Source organism: Fistularia commersonii, chromosome 27, assembly GCF_037954325.1.
Source record: "Fistularia commersonii isolate RoL2024-O1a breed Wild chromosome 27, RoL_Fcom_v1.0, whole genome shotgun sequence".
Lineage (NCBI taxonomy): Eukaryota > Metazoa > Chordata > Actinopteri > Syngnathiformes > Fistulariidae > Fistularia > Fistularia commersonii.
Window position 1 is genome coordinate 8,583,376 of NC_141310.1, and position 25,376 is coordinate 8,608,751.

General features: G+C 37.1%; 1 protein-coding gene across 3 annotated transcripts in view; it reads right to left on the reverse strand.

The window, feature by feature from the left end:
• Positions 1-2,579: 2,579 nt before the first annotated feature.
• mdga1 (MAM domain containing glycosylphosphatidylinositol anchor 1) overlaps positions 2,580-25,376 on the reverse strand; it is a 162,625-nt gene continuing 139,828 nt past the window's right edge. For 2 of the 3 annotated variants that reach the window (XM_086174647.1, XM_086174648.1), the window contains exons 13-18: positions 25,293-25,316; positions 23,614-23,766; positions 23,370-23,531; positions 18,018-18,148; positions 6,298-6,415; positions 2,861-3,071 (exon numbers count right to left, since the gene is read on the reverse strand). In XM_086174647.1, the coding sequence (XP_086030773.1) occupies positions 2,986-3,071; positions 6,298-6,415; positions 18,018-18,148; positions 23,370-23,531; positions 23,614-23,766; positions 25,293-25,316 (674 nt within the window). In that variant the 3' untranslated portion in view covers positions 2,861-2,985. Of the gene's footprint in view, positions 3,072-6,297; positions 6,416-18,017; positions 18,149-23,369; positions 23,532-23,613; positions 23,767-25,292; positions 25,317-25,376 lie in introns of all 3 variants that reach the window. The other variant, XM_086174649.1, reaches the window with a different exon arrangement.

Consider the following 25,376-nt stretch of genomic DNA (forward strand, 5'->3'; position numbering starts at 1 on the left):
ATCAAATGGACATAAAACAGTATTTTATCAAATAATGACTACTGACACTTAATATGTCGTATCCCAGGCATCTTTAGAAAAAGGTTTGTTGCTATTAAACAAAAAATAAAAAAACAAATACTAAACTAGACTGAATCAGTACTGGATTTTACACAACTGCTATGACGTTATAAGATATGTGTGGTTCCATAATTATACATTATGTGTTAACATTTTTCAACCATTGACAATAAATTTTTGTTTATGGCACTAAAAGGTACTTGTTTGATTCATGACTTTTTGATTGATGTATATTCTGTTGATATTCTGCGGTAAAACAACGTTTTCCACTTGAATGCTCATCTAAATGGGAACGTTGCACTTCTTACATTCATAAAAACTCATTACAGCGTGCCAATTTGTGTTCGTTAAGGAGAATCAATCATGCTCATACAGGCTGATGTAGTTCAATTTTCTTCCATCCTGGCAATGTTGCCTCATTTGATTGAATGTATATTCCTTCGTGTGAAGTGACACAGTAGTTATGCTTTGATTTTTATGTTTTACAAAATCAGTGTGTGTGTGTGTTTGTGTGTGTGTGTGTTTGTGTGTGATTGAGACAGAGAGAGAGAGCAAGTTCAAAGCATTTAGATGTGCATGAGACATCATTAGATTGCAGGCAGGAAAAATGTCCTTCGCCATAGTGCTCACTCTTACTTCAGAATTGCGTTTAGTATACGATTATCACCTGATTCCTGTAATCCCATAGTGATACTGATAAACCTCAGGTGATATGCAGATGAGCAGATTAAATTCACACCTCAAGGATAGAAGTGCTCATAATGGGAAACCGTTAAATCATAATGAAAGCGACATTGAAAGTCGTCTTGCTTTGTTTGGTTTAATTTCTTTTTGTCACACTTGCACAGATTTGTCCGATATGACCCAAAGACCTCTGTGTGAGTAAAAGCTGGCATTGGGGTAATGGAAAATACAAACACAAACTGACAAAAACATGAAAAAAAACATTCAGGTCAGCATGACATGACAGACAAGGTCACGAGAGGTCTGGGAAAAGTCCCTCTCAAACACAATGCCAATTAGCCAGAGTCTCTTGATATATGTTGTAGCATGATGCAGCAAAACACAAGAATATCGAATGAAAAGGTTGTAATACCAGGATGGCAAATAAACAGACACAGAACTGATGAATGAGAGCAGAACATTTTTTTTTTTTTTTTGCATTTTAGATTTTTTTTTTCAGCAGATAATACTATTTTGAATGTTGTCAAAACTTGTAAATAGAGATGTAGATATGAACATTGCTAAGTTTTAGCGATTATTTCTATGTAGTTGTAATGACAATAAAGACATTCAATGTTAAACAGTGTCAGCGACTATGTTATTCTCAATGCACACCTGCCAGAGATAAGTTTCTCAGCCTTTCACCGTAAGTATAAGCAAAATTTTTACTTGACATTCAATCACCTGTGGAGAGAGAAGAGCTCTATGATATCTGTTTAAATGAACTCACTCAGCGTTTTTTTTTTTCCCGCAACAGTTTCTTGCAGAAGGACGTCCAGCTGCCCTGCCGTGTCTCCCAACTCTTGACATTTGCATCGCAACGTCCACAGACAAGAAGTTCATGTGGAAGTTATAGAAATCCAGACGGTGTACAAGATTTCCCCTGTCATTAACGCATTGGGCATGGTTTAGAGGCAAAGGGTGGGTTCGACTGCAGCAAAGAAAGTTGTTTGTTATGACTTGTATATTTGTGTGTGTGTGTGTTTGCATCTGTGTGTGTGTGTGTGTGTGTCATCAGTATTTTCAATACACATATCTAAAAAAAACAACTGAGTTCTCCCAAGGTGGCTCTGGTTAACCTTGCACAGCTCTTTCACATGCCCAGTTCCAAAATCACAAACAATCTGTTCTTCTCATTAATATTACTATAATACTTTATTACCTTTTGCCCTCAACCCTTAAAATAGCATAAACAAAGCAAACAAACAAACAAAAAACAACTGAATATCAAAAACACTGAAGTGGTCGGACAAACTGCAACATCACATAAGAATAAAACCAAAAGGAACAGCAGAGGTTGTATAAACATTGTGCTTCTTTAATTTCACTTTGTAAAGTCCTCCACTGTCCTTGTGTGTTTTTCATTTAAACATTGTTATATTTAATATATATATATATTTATATATATATAGATAAATGTACACGTTTATTCCGCACTGAGGTTCTTCTCTTGTGGCAAGCAGAGGGCAAGTTGAGAGGCTACTAGAAGCACCCTTCTTTTTCCTCTGTTTCCAGTTTGTCCTTCACTCGCTTCATTTGTTTACTCATTGTCTTCCCTTGAAACCTTCGGTCTCTTTAGCATTCGACAGCTCCCATGATCCCAAAGGTTCAGGATTCGAGGAAGACCGCGTTTGTGAAAAAGAAGGATTTTTCCAATTCTCTCTCTCTCTTTCCCTGTCTTCCTGGAACCCCTGTTCCCTCATTTTATTCTCTCAGGTCCTTTGTCATCTTTGGTAGTGTGTCCGACACTTTGGTGTGTCTGGGGAATAGGGTGCAGGGGGCTGTCAAGGATTGAAGTTTGAGGGAGTGGAAATACATGAGGGTGCATACATGCCAAGGGATGATGAAGTGGAAGAGGGGATTGACACGCTTGAATGGATAAACTGAATCTAACCATATTATTAGAGCAACAGAGGACAGAATATGAAAGATCATGTCTGTCTTAAATACTGTACGAGTGTCAGGAAAGTGCTCAAAGAACGCACGGGTGCAAGAAAATAGACAAAAACTTACTACGGGCATATCTACAGTGAGTAAGATGGATAAAACGGATGCATCAAGGACAGAAATACGAGAGGTGAGGAAAGGAGATAGGTAAGTAGGGCAGTGGATAGGGAGAGGGGTAGAGAGAGAATTAATAGCGCGTGAGTCAGGGCAGTGTCTGATAGCACAGACAGCTGGTGGTGCTGAGGCAAGTGCTCATCATCTGTAAAGTAGGGACAGGAAGCAGGAAAGGCCAAAGGTCAGCCAGCTGGCCAATGGGAGTGAGTGGGTTCCACCGATCAGGACTACAAAGACAATTAAAAAAGAAGACAAAGATGTATAATTAATTCATATGCTGTGTGTGTATAAATGTAATTAAAACATAAACCAAAAATAAATCCCTCTAAGAAATGTAAAGAAGAATTCAAGTAAAGTCGCTTTGGATAAAAGCGTCTGCCAAATGTAATGTAATGTAATGTAAAAAGTAAATGCCTCTTGTTATTCTTCTGGAATGAAAGTTAAACAATAATGTTTTGTTGTACATGGAGAAATGAGGCGAGAGAACCCTGATGACAAATTGTGCAGAATGGTAATATATCTTTCACGCTAAGAAATGGAATTCTTCAAATAAGGAGACACTGTTTAAATGAAAGACTAAGTACCCATCCTTAAATGTTTACAGTTTGTTTTTCTGAACTCTACACACTGAAGATTTGGCACAAACTATCTTTTTTCCTGTGATAATATCTCACATATGCAGTAGCGGTGATTACACTGATTAAGCGATACAATCTAAATGCAAACCGTGGACGGACAGATGCAAAAACATAAAGCATTTGGTGTGTTAAAAAGATCAATATAACTTTGTATCAAGGTTCCATCCTCCTGGCAGTAAATCAATATAGACTATAAGCTTTGATTTATATATGACAAATAAACTGGCAGACACGTACACACATACACATACACACATACACACATACAAACACACACAGACATGGGCATGCCTGACCGCAGACACACACGTTGCTGGTTGGAGACATTATATATAAGTGACATTTGATATCCTGTATTGCTCTTAATGGATCGCGCCACTGTGTGTGTCCCAGCAGGCTCTTGATTCCTCAAGACAATGGATTTCATTTGAAAAAAACTAAACAATATTGTTGCATGCTATGAAGTTAGACGTATAATGAGGAGACACACAGCTGTGTGTGTGTGTGTGTGGTCACATGTTCATTAGGGTGTCATGTGTGATTCTATAAAATTATCCCGTGACATTAATTGGAGCCTCTATGCCATCTGATTTTACTATATAGCTGACAATACAGTTATGATTAACTATACATTTTCTAGCTGATTTAAAATGTCTTGCAATCATTCTCCTGCTAGATAAAGGTAAAAATTACCCAGGTGCAAAGTAAACGAGAATACTTTCAATATTTGTAATTAACTGGGCTTGATTTTATCATTCATCGGGTTAAAAGCGTTACTGTTACAAGCAAAGGCTGTAATCAGTTTTGCAAAACCATGATTGTCTTTTCTGACCATTTGCATACATGAGAACATGTATTTTTGTCTTTTTTCACAATATGAATCAACAATGAGTGCCGACATTACAAAATCTGTGGTGCACCGCACGCAATCCAGGTCTCTTTGCACAGAAGTCACATATGTGATCATCTTTTACTTGTGGATGAGCTCAGGCTAACAAAACACATGTCACATCAAGTTAGCATGCATGCACGCTTGCCTTTTTGAGTACTGCACGTGTCAAATTTAATTAAAGAATAAATCTGTTTGTATCCATTCTCCTCATCTGTGATTTGCACAGAAACCTTCTCTTGTAGGCGTGTTGTGTGTACGTGAGAAAAACATACACATAATATATTTTTTTGGCAATTTTTGGCACTTTTTCCACTCCTCTGCTTCTTGCCAACTCCATGCTGACAAAATCTACACAAGTCAAGACGGAATTCATTTTATTTTATTTTATTTTTTTTACTGAGGCAAAAGCTCTTCTGTCGCTCGCCTGATAATTACCCATCTGTCTGCCCTACACATCCCAACGTGCACAAAACCTGCAGGACATATAACCCCACGCTTATGCACTCAGAGAACTCGGGAGCTTTCCTCATCCTGTTTACACATTCATCCATTATTCAACTCGTCCACCCGTGTCTTCACATGCACATATGTGTGAGATCTGACACACACAAATCCACAATTGCAAATATAGGAAACCCATGCTGAGGTTTTGATGAGGTGAAAGCGGATTTTTAATAATTCACTCTCCCTCTCGTTTTTACCGGTTCCATATTTTATCCTCTAATCTTTTGTTTGTTGTCGACCTAGGTGGTAACAATAGATAGATGGATAAAAAAAACGTCTATTTATCTTTTCCATACTACTCTGAGAAGGCAAAAAATGGGTTAAATTAAAGAAAAGCATTGTTTTCTTCAGCTACTCATAAACATTCCCTCAGCTGGGGGGAGTAAATTACTTTAAGATTATGATCTTCATTTCATGAAATACTTTTATTACATGGGAGATTATTTTAATAATTATAATTTAATAATTTATACTTTATAAATCCCTTGTGGGGAAATTAATTCTCTGCATTTAACCCATCATGGATGAACCGTGAGCAGTTGGTTGCTGTCCGTTAGCGCCAGGGGAGCAGTTCGGGGTTCAGCGGTTTGCTCAACAACACTTCGACACACAAGGAGGAACCCGGAATCGAACCAGGGACGTTCCAAAGTTGTTGCTCTACCTCCCGCGCCAAGTCGCTCCATCTATTTATCCATTTATCAGGCATTAATGCTGCTTAAGACTGGTGTTGCTTGAATTACTTTCTGTATTAGATACAGCTACAGCCAATCTATAAACATTTCCATACTCTACAGTAGACTTAACAGAATTATTAAACAGAATAAACAGAATAAATAGAATACAAAAAATTCCTCAACTCATGGAATTCAGACATTTCAACTTTCTAAAATGCACTCAACATTTGTGACACACAGAATTGCCAACCCTTACGAAAAAGAAGACCCCAAACAACGTGTATTTATAGAAAATGTGTATAATATTAGATTCATTGAATGGAATGTTGGTATGTGTTGGTGATACATGTAACCTGCATCTGTGTTTTTCTTTTTCATACTCGGTTTCAGATTCTCCACCTCTACCTTTTATCTTTTCTGCTTTTGTCCAAAAAAAGATAAATAAGAGGACCATTTTAAAGTTGAAGTGCCATGGTGTGCAGAGTTGTAGAGACAATAAAGAACACTAGATAAGACTATGGATATAAAGAGGTGGGGGTGGAGGTGTCAGTGAGGGTGTAGAGAGGAAAGTCGAACCATAAGACAGAGGGGAATTTGAGGTAAATACACTGATGTAGGCTGAGGAAAGACCGCAACTCACGATAGAGTTGCAAAATGCCTTAACAGTACTGGAATTCTCTTTAATTTACTTATTTATTTTTAATTGACATCAATTCAACTAAAAAATATCCCCCTTCTATCTTACCTGTCTTACCTGCGCTGGCTACAGTGTTTTCCTGCTGGCATTTCCCCATGGTGATGGACACGTCATCAATGGCAATATCCCCCTCGAAACTGGGGCCTCGAATTCCTTCAAACACAATCTGTTCATAGAAAAGAAATGAAAAGACATTCAAATGTATCATTTTTAACTTTGATTATGAATCTGATATGTCAGAACCACCACACATCAAACAATACTCTATTTAAATAAAATTTAGATCTCCCAGTATTTCTTTCAAACATCACAAACTTGACCAGATTATTATTATCAGTAGCATATTACATCAAAAAGAATGTAAAGGGAGTGAATATGGATACTTTTGAAAGCATGCCAAAGATACTGGAGCATTGTTCTTTTTCTACATGTTGTTCACATCCGAAAATATACCCGCATTACAAAAACACAAAGGTTTGAATATACAGACTGTAAAAAAGCTATGCTTTTTATTCATTTATATATTTCGCAGATATACATCTCAAGCTCTTCAAACATCAACTAAAATAAGGGAAATAATCATTGTCCTTTCAAAAATGCCTCCCTCATTTGTGGTGTGTAAATGTGGTGTATGCCATCACCTGCACCGAGGATTGGATGGCATCTACATTGGGAAGACTACACAACCTCTACTAAAATGGATGGCCCAACAAATAAGAGCCACTCCTTGAGGACTCTGCAGTCCACCGACACCTGAAGTATAAGGGCCCTTTCTTTGAGAACAGTGATTTTCGCATTCTGGCCGGAGATGGTTGTGGAGAGGAGTCAAAGAAGCCGTCTTTATCAAACTTAAAAATGTCTCAGAGAAGAGAAGGGGGCCTTGGGCACAACCTTTCACCCGCATACTGTACAATGCTGTACTGTGATCAATACAAAAGCGGATAACACACAAAGTACAGGCCCATGCGTACCCTCCAAACAACCCAGAAGGATCCACCACCAGAATCAGTCCCTGGTAACTTCCACCTGATCCTCAGTACATGTGATCAACAGGTTCCACTCCCGAGTTTCACATTCTGAGAAGTTTGGCTTCACCTTTCAGATTCTAATCCAGGTAAATCCCCCAAATCTGTACCTTTGCTCCCACCTAACAACACCCTCACAGCCCCCTTTGACCTAGTTTCTGCTGATCAACACCTAGTCATCCAATACCAATACTAATACCAGTATCTACATTGTCTGTTATTTGCATTGTATAACAAAACGAACAAGCTATTCAAATTGAAGTTTTTTTTACATTAAACATAGCTATTTAAATGAAAATGAGTGATGGCCTATTAGTGTTGCCGTCATGCATAGACATAGCTGTTACATTCCATAGAATGATGAACAATTAAATAATGGGCAGATCCATGTTTTTTTTGGTCTTTTTATTTAATTAAGGCTAATCTGGTGCTGTGAGTGAACTGATTCCCAGCATGAGACGGCGCCTGTGTGCCGTTGAGTGTGTGCATCTCTGACTGAAAGACAACAATATCTGTCCCCATTTATCCACTCACTGCAATGTACAAGATTCATATAAATGCAAATTTAAAGACATGCAAAAATTGAGGAAAAATATTTTTAAAGTATAAAAACTATTGAACCGACCAAAAATTTCTTCAAACTTCTGCTGACCCTCTAGTGGTATCTGATGCACTGTTGAGCACCTCTGGTTTAACTACACAATTTTACAGTAATATTCCATCTCTAAGATAATACGAATACAATTTCAGCCAAACCCAAAAACAAGGGCAGACCAAACAAAGATAAAACAAAAAAGCTGAAAAGAAAATCAAAAGGGAAGAAGTTTGTGTCAGACATTTAGCTTTTCAGATGGAGGTGACATTAGCTGGAAATAAAGTTTTCCACAAGTCAGACATATACTGCTTGGAAAAATCTGAATGTCTTGATCACACGGTTATTCCTGATTTCCTCTAAATATCCTGTCACTTTTCTGACAGAATGCCTTGTTTGCCATGCAGTCTATGGCTTCATTTTCAGGTCCAAAATCAACTCCGCTATCGTCCAACTTTAGATTACATTAATCATTTGCGGACCCACGACTCCACAACAAAGAGTAGGCTCATCGTAAAGTGACTTGCTCATTTTCGCCACCAGCCATCTGGTTTTGAGTGACAGTCTAATTACCGTGGTGTACCAAAGCACCAAAAGCCCATCGCAACCAGTTAATCAAAAAGTAAGCGTATTCTTTGTGGAATATGTGGGGGTCGGAGGTACGGAAGCAAACAAACAAGAAAACTTTGGAGTTACGGAGCTACAATGCAAGCAGTTGCTAGAGCTACAGTGGGTAAAAGTAAACATCATTTAATAAACACTTTACAATCTCTCATTTTGAATATGAGAAGCAAAGTGATGCTCTTAATCACCCCAAAAGAAGCTGTTGTCAGTAATAGTCAATTTCATATGTTGCATGGTTTTGAAATTGCACGCACTAATTTATGTGAGGATGTAATGTAAACACCAAACACTCCTACTATTCAACAGTGGGTCTCCAATCAACAGAGATGAAAGTAAAAGGAAGTTTTCTTTCTATAGATACATATTTATGAAGAATAAATAGATAAGTACATGAATCGAATAATTCATAAATAAAAACCTATCACATATCTCACATGTCCCAAAATACTTATAAATAAAAGAATGAGGTACCTATACGGTATATCTAGCTCTGATTTATACAAGGTCGCACATTTTAAGCTTCTGTTTAGTATCAACAATTTGTGTTTGACAGATTAAGTATTTGTAATCAGTCCATGCATGAAGGGATCACAGGAGTGGGTTCTCTTGGGAGACGCCCCTGACCTCACTGCTTTCTTAGCAATTGAAAGCTAGGAAAAAGCAAAGCAAACACAGTGGTAGCCATCTCTCACAGCTAAGACCGTAATTCTACCGACAAATCTATTGCCTTAGCAAGGACAAACATGTTCCCCACTTCATGTAACCATTAAATGTCTGGTAAAAGGAATGCTTTAGGAATTCAATTCTGGTTCCTGTTCTACTGTTTATGGAGGTATGGAATAATTGATTAGAAAACCAGTGATTACAGTTAATACAGAATTAGATAAGAGAAAATATTTGTCTAATTGAATTGTATAATTATGACTGTAAAGATTATTAGTATTATAATCCAAGTGTTTGAAAAGTTAATTCAAAATCATTTTTACATGTAACTGGTGGGTTATAATGAGTTGTCAGTAAAGCTGTCAGTATAAGTCAGTTGACAGTGTTGGAAATAATCGTGAAAAAGAGAGTCTTTCCCTCCACTCATTCTCCTTTTTATACTTTTCAATGACAGGTTAGCTGCAGCAATGGACTAAATAAATCAACCCAGAAATTCCTCTTCCCAGTGATGCATTCCTTTTCTTCTAGCAAAGCATCCCTATGCCCACCATGAAATAGAAGAATGTGCAGGGTTGGGCATGGGGGCCTATTACAACATGAATGTAGCCAAAATAACTCTGACAGGAAGTGCCTATAAATCATTAGTTTATGCTTATGACACATGTTAATGTCTTTTGACAAAGGAGCAGAAGCTCTTTCTTGTGTGTGCTATCCCACCCTACCTCTAAAGCTAAGATTGAGTAGCCAGCAGAACAAATCATTCCATAGCTGTGTGTTACGACATAGATTGACTTTTTCCGACTCAGCATCTTCTTCAAAAGTGACTCATGAAGCACCTGAAATATGTCTGACATCACACTAATTTACTAACTGATTCAATTCGGACCATGACACCTGGACCAGTAATGTTTTTCCAACTTGGTCCATTCAACCATTTTTATGTCAAGGATTATTCTTGATTTGGATAAGATAACTCTTATCCAAATTTCTTCACGGTAAGGTGCATCAGAGATTATTCTTGGGTCGCTGTAAAAGGTAGTTTCATCCTTTAACTTGGTCTGAAGATCCTTTTTTCACATGATGACTAAAAAGCGTCGTCCCTTGATCTCTTCATACCAGAGCAATGAAAGAATCTGCATTGTTTCTCCTGAGTCTGGGAAAACAAATAAAAAACTCTTCCCAGTGCTGTTGGATCGGCCATCCATTAGCACGAGCTGTGCCGATCACTCTGTAGTTAAATTACACACTGAAGTTTCCCCTTAAAAAAACTTATTAATATGGTCTCCGACCTCCATTTGACACTTAAATGGTATTTCAGCCAAGACACCCATTGTCCAAAATCTTTAGCATCTTCAGACAAATGGTCAACTCCTGATTCCCTGCCAGACACAATTCTTTGCCAGAACTTCCATACTACCTCAGTGACCTCCACCCAGGGATTTCAGCCAATACTCAGTCAGTCTTCCAGCTCTGCCACCTCGACACTGAAGATGTCACCTTGCTTTAGGAGTTTCTCAAAATTGCTTTTTCCACTGTCAGAGAGCGTTGTCGTGCACAGTTGCTATTAGGATTCTGCTATCTTGCCAGAAGCAGCCAGGGTCAAACACTGCTTTCTGTTCCTGACTCATCTGAGAGTATGCCAGAACAACACAGTGTATGACTCCAAACTACAGGCCATGCTTTTTATGACTGCAGACCCTGTCAATATTTGAACTGATATGTCTGGAGTCAGAAAGACAAAAGATGTTGTAGAGACACATAGTGGCAAGCTCATTGTCATGAATTCACTATGTATTTCAATTACTTTTAATATAGCACTAGTAGTAATTTGGACAAATTGATTTAGATTGGTCATCCTCAAAGTTTGACGAATAGCGCTGGTTTACATCTAATTTATCCTCAGATACACTTTAGAGTAATCAGCTATTTATTTCAATCACCACTCTCAGAAATCAGCAACTCTGACAAATAGACTGCTCTAAAAGGCTCAAAATGATGAAGGACCAATAGCCAACTCTTCTTTTTATAAATAAATGACATGACTCCTAACAAGCCTTTTTATTTTCTCAAAACCATCAGAAAGGTGAAAACTCCATCAGAAACATGCTCCTCCGTCTTCTTCGTACAGTTCAGTTCAATATTTCCAGTTAAATTAATACGAGAGTAAAAGAATACCACACATTCAAATCACTGAAATATTTTATCTCCTTTCTAGCCCCTACACCAAGGCTCTGATATGTTTTATGAAAGTCAGAAAATCGGTATTCCTTTCCTGCTTATAAAAAATGCAATAAACTGCAGTGAGTACTTAACCTCCTCTTTGGTTAACATTTGAAGAATCTGCCATTATTTAACAGCATGGCTGGCCTTAAATAATAGCCGTTAACCAGAAATGTAGTAAGAAGATACATGATGAACATTTAAATTTGGGTGCCGATGCTTTGCAAGTGAAACAGACATTTTTCAAAGGCAATATGAAGTCTTTATTTTTACTTGTTAATTTTTTTTTTTATTTAAACATATTCTTCACAAGGGTTCTCCATACTTTATGTGTAAAATATATGACAATAAGATGAATAAAGAGATTGAACTGTAAAATCTACTGGTTGCTGCTGTTAATGTTCTACCGGATATGATTTCATAGCAATAGATTTCATAGCAGCATAAAAAAGATAAATGTAACTGTGAATTGAAAAGTTGCCTTTGCATCTTTTAGACAGAAATGTGTGGCCATGAACCATCACACAAGTTTCAGAACTACTTCTACTAGGCTGGTTGCTTATACACCATTAATTAGAATACATTTGAAGAATTGGGTTGTAATAGGATATTTCCATCCTGTTCTGTTTATCTCAAACACACTCTCAGTCTTAAAGTGCAAAGTTTGAAAGAGTTAATAATGTATTGACCTCTAACACTTTGGATGTTTCATATTTTCATTTAAGCCATATTGCATGAATTGTTGCATTGTGATGTAAAACTTCTTTTATAAGGTTAGAGTTATTTAAACCTTCGGTCACCGATGTCTAATCCATTTATTCTTCAGTCCAAGTGGATACCTTTGGTTATTCAATGAAAATCCTCCAGGCAATTTTAGCTAACGTGTATGTGAGAGAAAGAGACACAAAATTGTTTCATAATCTTTACCTTAAGCTCAAAAAAGAAGGAACCGCTTTACCAATCAACAATCAAATGGGCATATGGATAGATGTACGTGCATATGATGCAGGTCTGAAAACATACCTGCAAAGGCTGCCAGCTTGAGCATGGATATACTAGAAATAGGCTCTGTCCTATTTGGGATAATCATGTATTTACAATCAGGAAAAAAGGCTGAAGAAACCTGGACATTTTGGAGTTTCTCAACAAAGACACCATTTTCATACAACCTTAAGGTATATTACACAGTTACATATGATAAAAGTGCTGCACAAGGCAAATCCAAGTAATTGGTGACCTTTCACCCTGGCTTCACAGCAGAAAAAACCTGTCAGTGTTGTTTCTCACCCTTAGAAATAGTTGTTTTATTAATTGATATGAAATATTTGAAAAACAATGACTAATATCAATACATCCTAACAAACATAGAAGCTTTATTGTCTTTTGTTTTTCATCCAATTATCTTATTTTATTTAATTACTTAATTTTCTTACTCTAATCAGGGAATTTATAGTCATAAAGGCAACACAAATCCAGACACACAAAACATGGTGCATGTGATGTTAAGCTATTTTTGACAGCAATCAACTGTGCTTTGTAATTCATATGTGCTCACATATGGCAATTTATAATAGTCACATTGAATTAAGATATGCTTTTCCGGAAAACTACTTTACAGTTTAAATCCTGACTAATACAAACAAAAAAGAGGTGATACACTGCGGGACTCCAGTGTTCTGCAGTGATTTATTACATACAACACGGTGATGTTTCCCGGCCATATGAGTAAAACCTCTCCTCTTTTAGCACAAAACAAAATTGTCCCCTGCAGAAAAGAATGCAAGTTTCAAATACATTTGCATTGCCTTCAATTTTCAGGCTGGAAAGCTGTTTGTACATTTTATACAGACTATTTTGGGAGCATTAAAAGGTGTAAACTGTTTGAGTTTGTCATGAATGTGTTTTGTAGCGGCTTGTAACCTTCTTAACGTTGTAACGTTCTTATTGAGCCAGGAGTGACAGAGGGGAAGAGAGATTTTAAAATCCCATTGCAGAAGAGAGATGGTGGATTTTGGGGCACAAAAAATGGGGATTTGGCCTGATTTCCAAAAAGCCCCCCAGGTACCAAACACTATGAGGAACACATATGGCCTATAAGTAATCCACAGATGAGCAAGAAAGGCTACAAATTATACACCACAATATATTACCATTTTTATGCTATTCCATTGATTTCATGTCCATGTGTTACTGTATCTGTACAGAATCAGAGCTGATACCCCATCTTGTCAAATCAACAAGGCAAAGACGCTTTCAGATTTTATATGCCATTTGGAATGGGAAAAACTACTACTTCCACAATGTACTAGTTAATAATACACCACTAGATTTTTAAAAGGTCATTTTATAAGTAAAAGATGGACACACGCTTTCGTATAAGTGAGCAAGATCATTGCTGTATATTTGCAAGCCACTTGCTGGGCTAAAGCTGTTGTAGAAAGACAGCAAAGTAAGCCCTTTTTGTAGACATAATTACTTTTTTGGATGGACCTCAAAGTTTGGAGGCTGCAGAGACAAGTGGCAACACCTCAAAGGTCTCCGCTGTGTGCATTCAGTGAGCTGTGCAGGAAGCTAAAAAGTTTGTGATCTCCGTGGACATGGCCTCAACATGAATCAGTGGTGACATAATGCATAGACATGGAGTCATACATTCTTTCAAACTAAGTTAAATTTTTGGTGAAATACAAATACTGTGAGGATTTAAAGGCATTAAAAACAATTTAGTTATTGTTCAGAAGAGAACTTTTTAAGTCCCAACACAACCGTGACTTTTATTTAATCACCTCAAAATTGAAATTGTATTAAATGTCGTAACAAAAGTTTGAGTAAAATAGAATACAGAAGGAGCTGTCCCTGTTTTTTTTTTTTTTTATTTCTATTTAACAAATAATACCATCAAATTCTATTTATTTTTTGTTGCTAAATTGTAGCAAATTTCTCTATTTGAGTGGTAATGAAGTATGTCCGAAGTACAACCTACGATTACAAGTATTTAGTGGCACAGTTGGATTGAAGGACACTGATTTAATTTTTGGGGGGGGCCCAAATACACCTTTGACTACACTAGAAGGACTGTAAGCTATTGGTGAGACTCACTATCATTTTAATTCACTAAGTATTTTGAATTACACTCTTCTCCAAAGCACTTCCATCACACACATCATTTCGACAGGTCACGCTCAGAGGATCATATTTATTTTAGCTTGCGGGATTGCAAAACAAACTGAAGAGATACAATTTAAAAGGCAGGCATGTCATGCATGTTGCCAATACTCCAAATGTAGTCCTGACCCTTATTTATAACTCAAAAATTATATTTTTGGCATGAAAATAAGCAAAATGTTGACTACTGATACAAACATGGTTATGCATACCTAATCCTTTGAAACTTTTGTTCCACTATAAGAGGCGATCAACATGTTAACATCGGAGTAACACATCCTCCTCGGCATTGTGGTCGCAAATCACAACGTCAGCAGTAGCAGATACCTTCTCCTCGTCCTATTTCTGACATTACTATCAAAAGGTGTGGATACAGCAAGCCATGGCAATTGGCACAATGAGCTTAATGGTGCCATCCTGCCATTTCAGTGTGTAGAAAAAGAAGCCAAACACCATCTCCAATTGGGTTAGGTAATCTTTATAGTCAACAGCAGACAGCCCAATCATTATCATTGATTGTAAGGAAACCAGCAAGGAAACCGAGGGGAAAAGGGGTTGGGGGGCGTTGATAGGGATGGTAGAAGATGATGCAGCTGTTCAGTAGAGGGAGGAGAGGCAGAATAATAGAGGTGAAAGGGAGAGCAAGACCCTGTTGATGGAAAAACAAGGTTCAACCCTCTTATTACATTTCATCAAGCTTGATTTTAAATACTGTTGGTTGACTAATAGATAAAAAAGATTTCTTTGGCCAACTTGGAAGGCAGACAGTGCAAAAGAGCAAGGAAGCATGTTTGTGCATCTGCTCAAGGATGTTTAAGAAAAAACAAGTGTTGTACCCAGGTAACGATGTAAACGATTGTCAAAGTAAAATCACTCTTTGCAGCTCCAAAGAATAAATATTCCAGCAAACTATGTCTTGCATGCACTTTTGAATCCATTCTCACCTCCTCATGTTCAGCGAGTCTCAATACAACATGTGTAAGAGCAAGAGTTGCTTCATTGATAATATATAGACAAACGCTCACATGTCACGCTTCCTTCCTTCCTGTGCCTCATGCTATGTCCTCCTTTGCTAACAAACAATTATTTGCGCTCTTTATTGGGTCAGATACCAAAGGAACAGCAGGAAACAGTTGAAGGAAGAAGGGCACTGGGGAGTTTCGAGGCTGTTGTGTCTCACAGCGGGATCACCCATAATATCCCTCCTGTAAAAAGCTATTGCTTCATAAAGGGATGAGGCATGGAAACATGGTGCGATCAAAAATTAGAAGTTTGCTTGTTTGTGTTGCAATTAGGACTCTTTTTGTTGATATAGAAAAGAGTTATAGAGCGACAAAGGCCTTTATGAGAGAACTCAGCAGTCTTTGTAGATGTGAATATGGTTGCTTTGAAAGAATAATTCAAGTTTTTACAACATATAATACAATCAGTAAATATGATTAATATTTTGTAAAGTTTTGCCTCAGATCAGTTTCTAATATGTAAGGAATGTAAACCTGATAAACACATATATGGTCAAAAATGAAAATAAAATAACTTGTCTTTGTATTTTGATAAAATACTGCTGTTAGTGAATCATGTCCACAGACTTTACATTATAAAACACAAAGCAAAGGTACATAGATCTGCGTTGGTAATTTGAAATGTAATGAAAATGTATATATAATTTTTATCAGATTACCAAAATCCAAGATTCAAGAGTAAGGGCCCATATTAACAAAGCAAAATGTACAGATAAATAATTAAGGCTTTCTATTCATGTCTGTGCATTAGATTAAAACCTTAGTGCATAACAGACTCATTAACACCAAAATAGCATAGCCCCACTGCTGTCCAGCATCACAGAAATAATGTAAAAAATGTTGTTTCACACCATTTCAGGATTCACTCTGCTTTTTTTTTTTTTTTTTTAGTAAAAAAGGTTGTTGCCGAAGCATAGTTAATGAAGAGCAAATGCAGCCTCCAGCTAAGGCCTTCAGCCCACATTCATCATGGATTCAATTTGCCCTGTGCACGTACGGAGAGTATCTAGAATCATTACAACACAACTAGCAGGCATCCCTTGCTCATAAATAAGCATGTTAATTGACCCGTCATAGCTAATTGCAACAGGGGATGATGTGTGCATGTGCATGTGTTTTCTGTGTGTCCAGAATGTTTGACTGGAACATGTGTCTATGCATTTGATTTTTGCTTTAAGTAAAATGGTAACTGTAATCAGACAGATATTTGTATGTAAATTTGCAATTGTGCATATGTGTATCTACCTAATCAGATAGGATCCTTACAACCATAGAAAGAGAAAAATTGGTGTCTGCTAAGGAGATTTAGAAACATACACAAGATGACATTGTTGTCATACTCTTTGCCCGTATTATCTCTCTCTCAAATTGGGACGTTATGAACTCACCAAGATAGATTTGTGTGCACGCACTTGCACTCATAGGCATAAAGATAAAGAGAGAAAGGGAGAAATACTGGAAAAGCAAGCGAGTGAGCGAGCCTAATGATTGGTAAGCGAGAAGGACTGAATCATGAAGTTGACTTGGCCACATCCCAACAGGGAAGAGTAAAATGCAAGTGCAGATGCCAGATGAAGAGACCCTGATGATGTGTCAACAGACAGTTCTCAAACACAAGCATGAGTTCTATCATATCTGCCAGACAGAGTTTTTTTTTTTCCACCACTGACTCAAATTTCGGAGTGGAAGTTAATGTTATTCAAACTTATATAAAGTATAAGTGTAGAAAATGAAACAATATGGGTCTCAACATTGGAAATTAGTAAGAATTTAGACAAGAGAAATTGGTTATACATGAAAAGAGAAAAGATGGCTTTCATATGGCCAATTTTGATTTACATACTTTATTGCCACTTCTCTTAAACTAGTCTCTTTTACGGAAATCCATCGCCATTTCCAAGCAATGCCCGGTTTGCACGTCTTTGCAGACCTCACTCCCTTTAAAACAGAAACTAGAGTATAAAATCCCCCTTTGCTGTCTCTGCTGCAGCGCAGCCCTTCCTCCTTGGAAACATACAGGGAAGAGAAACCTCACCATACACGAAATCTCTCAGACATAAGACACAAGACAGAAAAAAAGAAACACTGGGAAAATGAAATCCATGCAACCCATTTGTCTTTTTCTTTTCCTTTATAGGAAAAGCGCATTACATGACTAGCTTGCTATACAACACTGCAACTTCTCTTGCAGGGGGGTTTTAGTTTATAACCATTTTCAATGTACAGTATGTCCAGCCGTGGGGAATGGTAAATGTAACTTGCACCATGCCGTGCAGATGCCCCTCTGATTGGTCATATTTCTTTCTTTAAGTTAAATATTTTTTCTATCTATATATACATATTTATACGTGTCCATTTATTTATTTTACTGTGAACAAACATATTACCATCAAATATTTATCCTTGATACAATAAAACTGGAGTTGTCTGTGGAAGGAAGCAAGGGGATCAAACTCATACCTGGAAAGGTCCACTTGGACTGATGTCCAAGAAAGCTTTTTTCCAATCTGGGCCCTGATGACCAGATTTGGTCCACATCACAGAATCCACAGAGGCGATGCTTCTCACTCTCAAAAGCACATTGAGGGTTCCTGTAAATCAAATGAAATGTGAAAAAAAAAAAAAAATTCAAGGAATTATCGTAAATGCTGAACTCCATCAAGATAAATGGGGCATCTACTAGAGTGAAACATTTACACCTGTAGAAGTGGCAGAGAAATCAAACCACTAACAAGGTCTATTTTATAAACCAAACTGGAGGGAATATCTAAAATTATTTACAAATCGCCTGTGTAAAATTCACAACATTTTACAATGAGGAATCCTCTGCACATAGACGGCCCCAAACCTTGCTGAGACCTGGTTTAAAATAAATAAAAATGACTAAGGTAAAATAATGATGTGAACACACGTAAGATGTGATTATATTCACAAGACTCAAGATTCACAAGACTATGTGAATTTAAATGTTGAATTGCTCTCCTTTGTACTGTATGATATACAAATGTATATCTAGCAGTTCATGGGGACAAAGAAGGAGGACAAGACTGGCTAATTCTGATGTCTCTCAATTTCACAGTCTATTACCTAGTTCTAACCGTAAATAACATCTGAGCCTCCATCCTTTCCTCTCTTTGTCGACCACCGCGAAATCGCTTCTGCCACCACACAGACATAGAAAGGAGAGGGGCGTCTGGAAACAGTGCTCTGATAAGCTGTCTATTGATCGAAATAAAGTTAAAGGGTATTGCTTGAGGTTCAGAGAGGCAGACAAGGAGGCAGCATTCTATTGAGACACGTGGATGCTTACAATGTTTCTCTTTTGATAATTAGAAACGCACTCACATTAGTTCTTTTACCAACTTGTCTATCAAATGCTTCAAAGTAGGATTTGTCTCATATATATATTCAGTTAATTAACCTCTACCCAAGGTAGTGTGAATGTCTAGACATAACACAAAGTCAGCGATGAAGCAGAGCTATATTATTCACTGACCTAAACCAAAAGCATAGACTTAACTTTTTCTTTTATTATGAGAACCACAGCTCAAACTTATATAAGTCAATCTGGAATTTTGTTGATACCAGTGTCTGCTTAATGTGTTAACATTTTTCCCCCCCAAAAATAATGTGCAGGAAACAAAGCACCAAATATAGTATATGTGGGAGCAACACAACTGATTAACAAGAAAATTGTGTTATATATATATAGATATATATATCTATATATATATATGTATAAATGCATTCTAAATCAAGTTACACACACACACACACACACACACACACACACACACACACACACACATACATATATTGTATTAGCTACAGGAACAGGCTGTCACATGTAAATAGAGTGTAAGAAACTGCAAGTTTTAACCAACGAGTCTTGAATTCACTTTAAAGTTCACAACTGAAAGCTACCTTTAGCCAGAAAAATTGTCTCAAAAAATAAATTTTCAAGCGACAAGCCAGTATACATAAAGAAAATATCTTAACGTAACTTTGATTTACTTGCCCTCGCTGAAAAAGTTAAATAATCAAGTGATTCTGAGTAAGCTTGCCAGTGGCGCTGTGCACACCCCAGCCAGACTGAACATACATAATGCCAAACAAAACTAATTAAATGTTGTTTATAGTTGCTGCTGCAAGCAAGCCCAAACAGAAGCGCATTTAAGGTGAACCACAGACTCATCACATGAGGTAGTTTAAATTTTCATGTTGGCTTATTTAAACTAGCCAGACAGCATTACACTTCCCAATTTTGTACTGTATTTCCTATTTCATATTCATATAAAGTCAGGGTTACAAAACAGGTTAACTACTTTATAGGTATGGCAAGAAAGAGCATTATTTCAATAACCTTGCTAAAAAGGTCTTCATGTCAAAGAATTTGCTTTTAACATGTTCATCTTCCTGACACTTTATTGCACTTACATACATACGACTGAGTACATTAGTGGTAGTTTGAGTACTTCGGCATGAACCGCTACCTTACGCATTCTCTCACAAACTGTGAGCATTAATAGGTTGATGGCCTTTCTAGCGGCTCTTTGCTCAAGCCTTTGTAGCTCATTTATATGCCTCCTCCACGCAATTGTTTGCACCCTTTTTCCCTGTGAAATCTCCTTTTATTTCACTCCAGCTCTTCTTCTATTCTCACTGCTCTCTCTTTCTCACTTCATATTAACATTCCTTTTTTCTTTCTTAAACCTCATTGACCCCACCTGTGCCTTACCCTCATATTGTCCGTTTTGTCATTAAGAGTCACACTGTGTCTCACCAGGTAGGAGTGTGAGCTCTGCCAAGGTAAGGCAATTAAAATGACAACAGATTGGAACAGACTGGGATAACAACAGAGTAAATTAAGCAAGGGCTTGTAGCAGAGCTCGGCATAACTGTAACAGATTGTACTAATCGTAAGCAAGCTCTGTGTGACAGATGCTGTGTTGTCTTGTCTCATTTCTTGCTGAGAAACACCTCCAGGACCTTTCGGCAACCTCTGCAATACAAAAATGGTTCAAGTAATGGCACTACTACCTATAGAGCTTACGGACAAAAATAAACTGTGAGGTAATATACTGGAAATTGATAAAAAACTGTTAACCTACTGTGCTATATGACTGAAAACTCCAGGAAAAGTTGTTTGATGAGGCACAGCATCCCAAAGGGTATAGTACTATATGTAAGGGCCTGAAACTACTAACCTTCTCTAATATTATTTTCCTCAAAAGACATTAGTTAGGTGACATTCCAGGAACTGGCAAAGATGCACACTTTAAGAAGGAGGGGTTGCATTGTATGTTTTACAAGCTACTGTATGCTCCACAAACCAGTTAAATTTTCAAAATTTTATGTGTGTGACTGCTGCCAAGATATTTATGTATGAAATGTATTATACAATAATTTATTTATTATATAATACGGTTTGTTTTTATCTGTTTAAAACAATCTTATGGCAACTGAATCCATTGGCAAACTCTTGCTCCAATCTAAAAACCCTTCACACAATGCAGTCCTTTAGCTTCATAACCCATGATGGTTTTAGACCACAATAATCCATCCTTTATTAGAAAACTGTCTGGCAGTCACTACAGGTGTGAAGAAACCAACATTGGATCTTTGTCATATACAAACCTATCTTTGGACCAATTCCCTGAGTACCTAATATGTCTTATTAATCTTGGTTCAATAGCACACAGCACTTGGTGCCCAGATTATGCAGTACTTGAAAATCATCCTATTAGCACAGAGATTGGAAAATTGGCTTTTAAGCATGACGCATACCCAACAAGTGGAGTGACGTACTTCCAAGACAATAAAAAAAAAAAACTACCGGTGATTCCTTTTTAGTCATATTAGGTCTATGTTGACTAGCAGGGAACAATTCTAATGTGTGCTATGATTTAAAAGGCACTTTTTTCATAATGCTTAATCAGCTTTAACATCTTGTATCTTGTTACAATTGTGCAAGACTTGTGTTTTGATGGTTTTTTTCATCATTCTATGTCCAAAATTATTATAAATTGATTTATTTCAATCGTCTGTGTCAAAGGTAAAGATAATTATAGATATAACATCTTATATTATGTGTCATTTTCATTTTCTGAATTCCTTTTAGTTCTAAGTAAAAAAAGCATTCTCCATCAACAACAAAACAATTTGAAAAAACGTTAACCTTCATTACAGGGAAAAATATTAATAATTTTTCAATATCTCAGGGTTGAAGGATTCAATCTATATTGAAGGATTCTTTAATATCCTTGTGAAAGTGAGCAGTAGAGAATAGAATAGAATGCACCTTCAGCCATCTGATAATGGGGATATTTCAATAAAGATTTGATAAAAAGTAGGTATTAAGAGGATCAAATATTCAAGTGTTTATGTGTAATCCTTATAAAGAGTTGCAAGAAAGTACAGCTTCTATAATGGATGTAACCCACATGTAACATGGAGACTAAAGAAATTTAATTTTGCTTTTGGATTTTTGGTTGTCGAATGATTATGAATTTGTTTCTGCATCACTTCCAATGTAAAGTGGAGTCTTGAACGTCGTATTGTCTGGGATCAAGCAAAAGCAGGGACCTCTTTCCAAACAATACAGCCCAGAAGAAGATGTGTCTCCTCTAAAGTTGCATCACTGATGAGTCATATGATTAGAATCAGGATATTTTATATTTTAACAATTTTATCTGAAATGACAAAAATGGGGCCACAAATGAAAGAAGTGTTTTTTTCCCACTTCCAACAATTCCCTCAACTTTGGATCACTGACATGTGTAAAATACAAAGTTGGGGATAGTTCATTCTTTGTGTTGGATTATCATAGGTCAATTTGACCTCATAATTCTAAAAATGAAGGCAAAGTCAAGTTTAAATTTAGAATACCTGCTGCTATCAGGCACCTGGCTGACAACCTGGCTATTCAACTTGAGTTTAGAGATAAGAGGAAGAGCGTTGTTCCCTTCACCCACCACCAACCTGTGTGTATAATCCGTATTTGTAAGACTTTTACGATAGTTTCACGGGAATCGATGTGCCTCAATGCAGAACGAGTAAGTATTTCTAGTGGGAGTGCAGGTGTGTAAGCTACAAGATGTATGCATTCTTGCAGTATGACAGTGCATATTATGATGAACAGCTCCCCCAAATGACTGATTGTGTCTTGCTACTGCCATAAATCACACACCCACTGCCCCCTTTAGCCACCTCTAGACTCACACACACAAACATGCATACACACAAGGCACATGCAGAAACATAAATAGGACTTTTATCATACCCTCCTCTCAACCGCCCTATTTACTAAATATTTATACAGGTCAGATCAAACCTATATGTAAGGGTCAAGTAAAAGTGCTTAGGGACACCAGAACAAAATACCAAAACCAAATGTAGATACATGACAGACATTTTTCTTTTTTTTTTTTAGATTATACTTCAACGTTTTTTTGTACTTTAAGCTTCAGAGTTTATTTCTTTTATTTTTTTTTTACTCATATATTTTGTTTGTCACTGTCTTGTCCTTGTATGTCTTGCTGCTGCTAAACTATTTCCCAAGCATGGAAGCATTAAAGTACAACTCATCTCAATTGTTATGGATATACACGTTGTTTCTCTAGAAACACCAAAGAGTAAATGTCTTTATTTTGATATAACTCCCGAATTATTTTTCTCAAAATTTTAAGACCATACCGCAAATACTTCTCCACACAAATTAACAAATTAATTACAGACAATTTTAATCTTTTTGGTCTGGGTTTTCAAGTTTATGATTAAAAAAATAATGCCATCAAGGTCTGCGTTACTTACCAATGTGTTTGCCCTTCATGTGGTAGTAAAAGGAGACACAGAATGGGACTCTGCCAGAGCCCTTGGGGCCCCTGATGGAGGTTACATTGAAAAGTGGGGAGAGCAGACGAGCCTTGTCTCCTGGGACACGTGGCCTTGATGCCTCAATGTACATGTAATACCCTGAAATTGATTACATTTCTGAATTAACTAAAATGAAATGACAGTATTTTTGAGAAAAATGTGTATATAAGCAGTCTCAGACCTTCCTTGGTTCCACTGCGGTCGGTCTCCGGGCCAGTATTGGCAGATCGCTTTGGATTCTGCGTGAAGTGATTCTGTCTTGTCCAATCAAACATATCACTCCGGTCTTGGGAAAAACCACAGATCCGCTCATCCTCAAAACCACATACATGATCTAAGACGGGGAAAAACAAAGAAAAAAAAGAACAAAAAACAGTCAACACCTGTTACATATTATATTTTGAATGCTAAAACAAAACAAAAAAATCACAGTACAGTAATAGTAATTTTGAAACTGTATTTTTTTCAGAGACTTTAGACAATTATTTTAAAATCGTCTTTTCAGACCAGTAGTGTACATGCATACTACTAAAGCTCAAATCCTTCGTATTTATAGTTGACGGGGTTTGCTGTATTTTTTAGTGGAGAAACCTGCCACAGTATGACAAGCAGGACCTTTCCAAGATGTGGAAACAAGCAATCCACTTCTGACCTACTTTTTAAAGTTACGAATCCTTTTTCTCCCTGACCTGTTTTGTGGAAGAAATGGATTGAAGTTTGTCACTTTGGTCACCGGTGTAGTACTCCTGCTGAAACCACAGCCTGCTGTTGCATACTCCAACATTACAAAACAGAAATGAAAGCTGATTCGAATGAAGACATCAACCAAACGGGCCATTGTGTTGTTGAAATTGAGTGAAATGACAGCTTTGCTTTTTCACTGTTTGAAATTCAGGATAGAAACCTTTTTTCGCCAGTTCAAAATCATAGTGCAGCCCTTGACCAGTGGGAATATGGCCGTATCAAGGATTCACAGCACACTTTATAGTCACAGTGAGTGCTTTTAATCAGTCCAAATCAGTCCAAGCTGACAGGCTGAGCAGAGTATGAGCAAAACAGGAAGTCTGTTACAGATTTATATGGCGTTTGCTGCCCATAAGGGTAGCTTGTTCATGCATGTGTGTTTATATATATATATATATATATATGTATATATTTATTTGTTTTCAGGAGCTAATCAATTACACTTCACACCTTACTCTGCTACATGCTCTCCTTTCAATTTGCACTGTTGTTCTCACAGTCGGTTTCAATCTGCTGTTGTTTTAATTGCCTCACCCTAGCAGAGCCAACTGTCACTCGAGCCAAAAAAATGCTGCTCGTCTCTTAATGAAGAAAATAGACAAGATGCAATTGACTGAGAAAGGAGGGGGTTGGAGATGAGATCCTGGGAGTGTTAGGGAAGTAGATGGAGCATTTTGTGTGTTTTGCAGAGAAAGACAGAGGCGAGGAAATACAAAAGATGAGCTGCAGAACCCTTTTTGTGTCATTTAAGCATCTGAGTTTCAAATAAATAAAAAAAAAGTGCAACTTGAAATATCACAGTCTAGTAATCTCCAAACCGAACCAGTCTTAAAACGCATTTTAAATGTCATCGAAATTCTTCCAGTCATTAAGTCATTCTGGTCACATCCAGCGCTTACCTTTCTCCCCTTCCAAACTGAATTTTATAAAGGACAAGGCAGGAGCATAAGCAGCTTTGGCTTGAGAACAAATGTGCTGATGTTATGTAATGCATATAAACAAAAAAAAAAATTCCTCCATAACTTAAACCTTGTCAGATTTCACACAGAAAAGTCAGAATTGTGAAAAATGGCAAGTTAGAAGAACACAAGATCTTAGCTTAGAGAAAAGTCTTACCTGAAGGTCTTGGGTATGTGTAGGCTTTGGAAGAAAAACAAAAACAAAAACAAAACAAAACAATAAAACAGAGTACAATTGCAG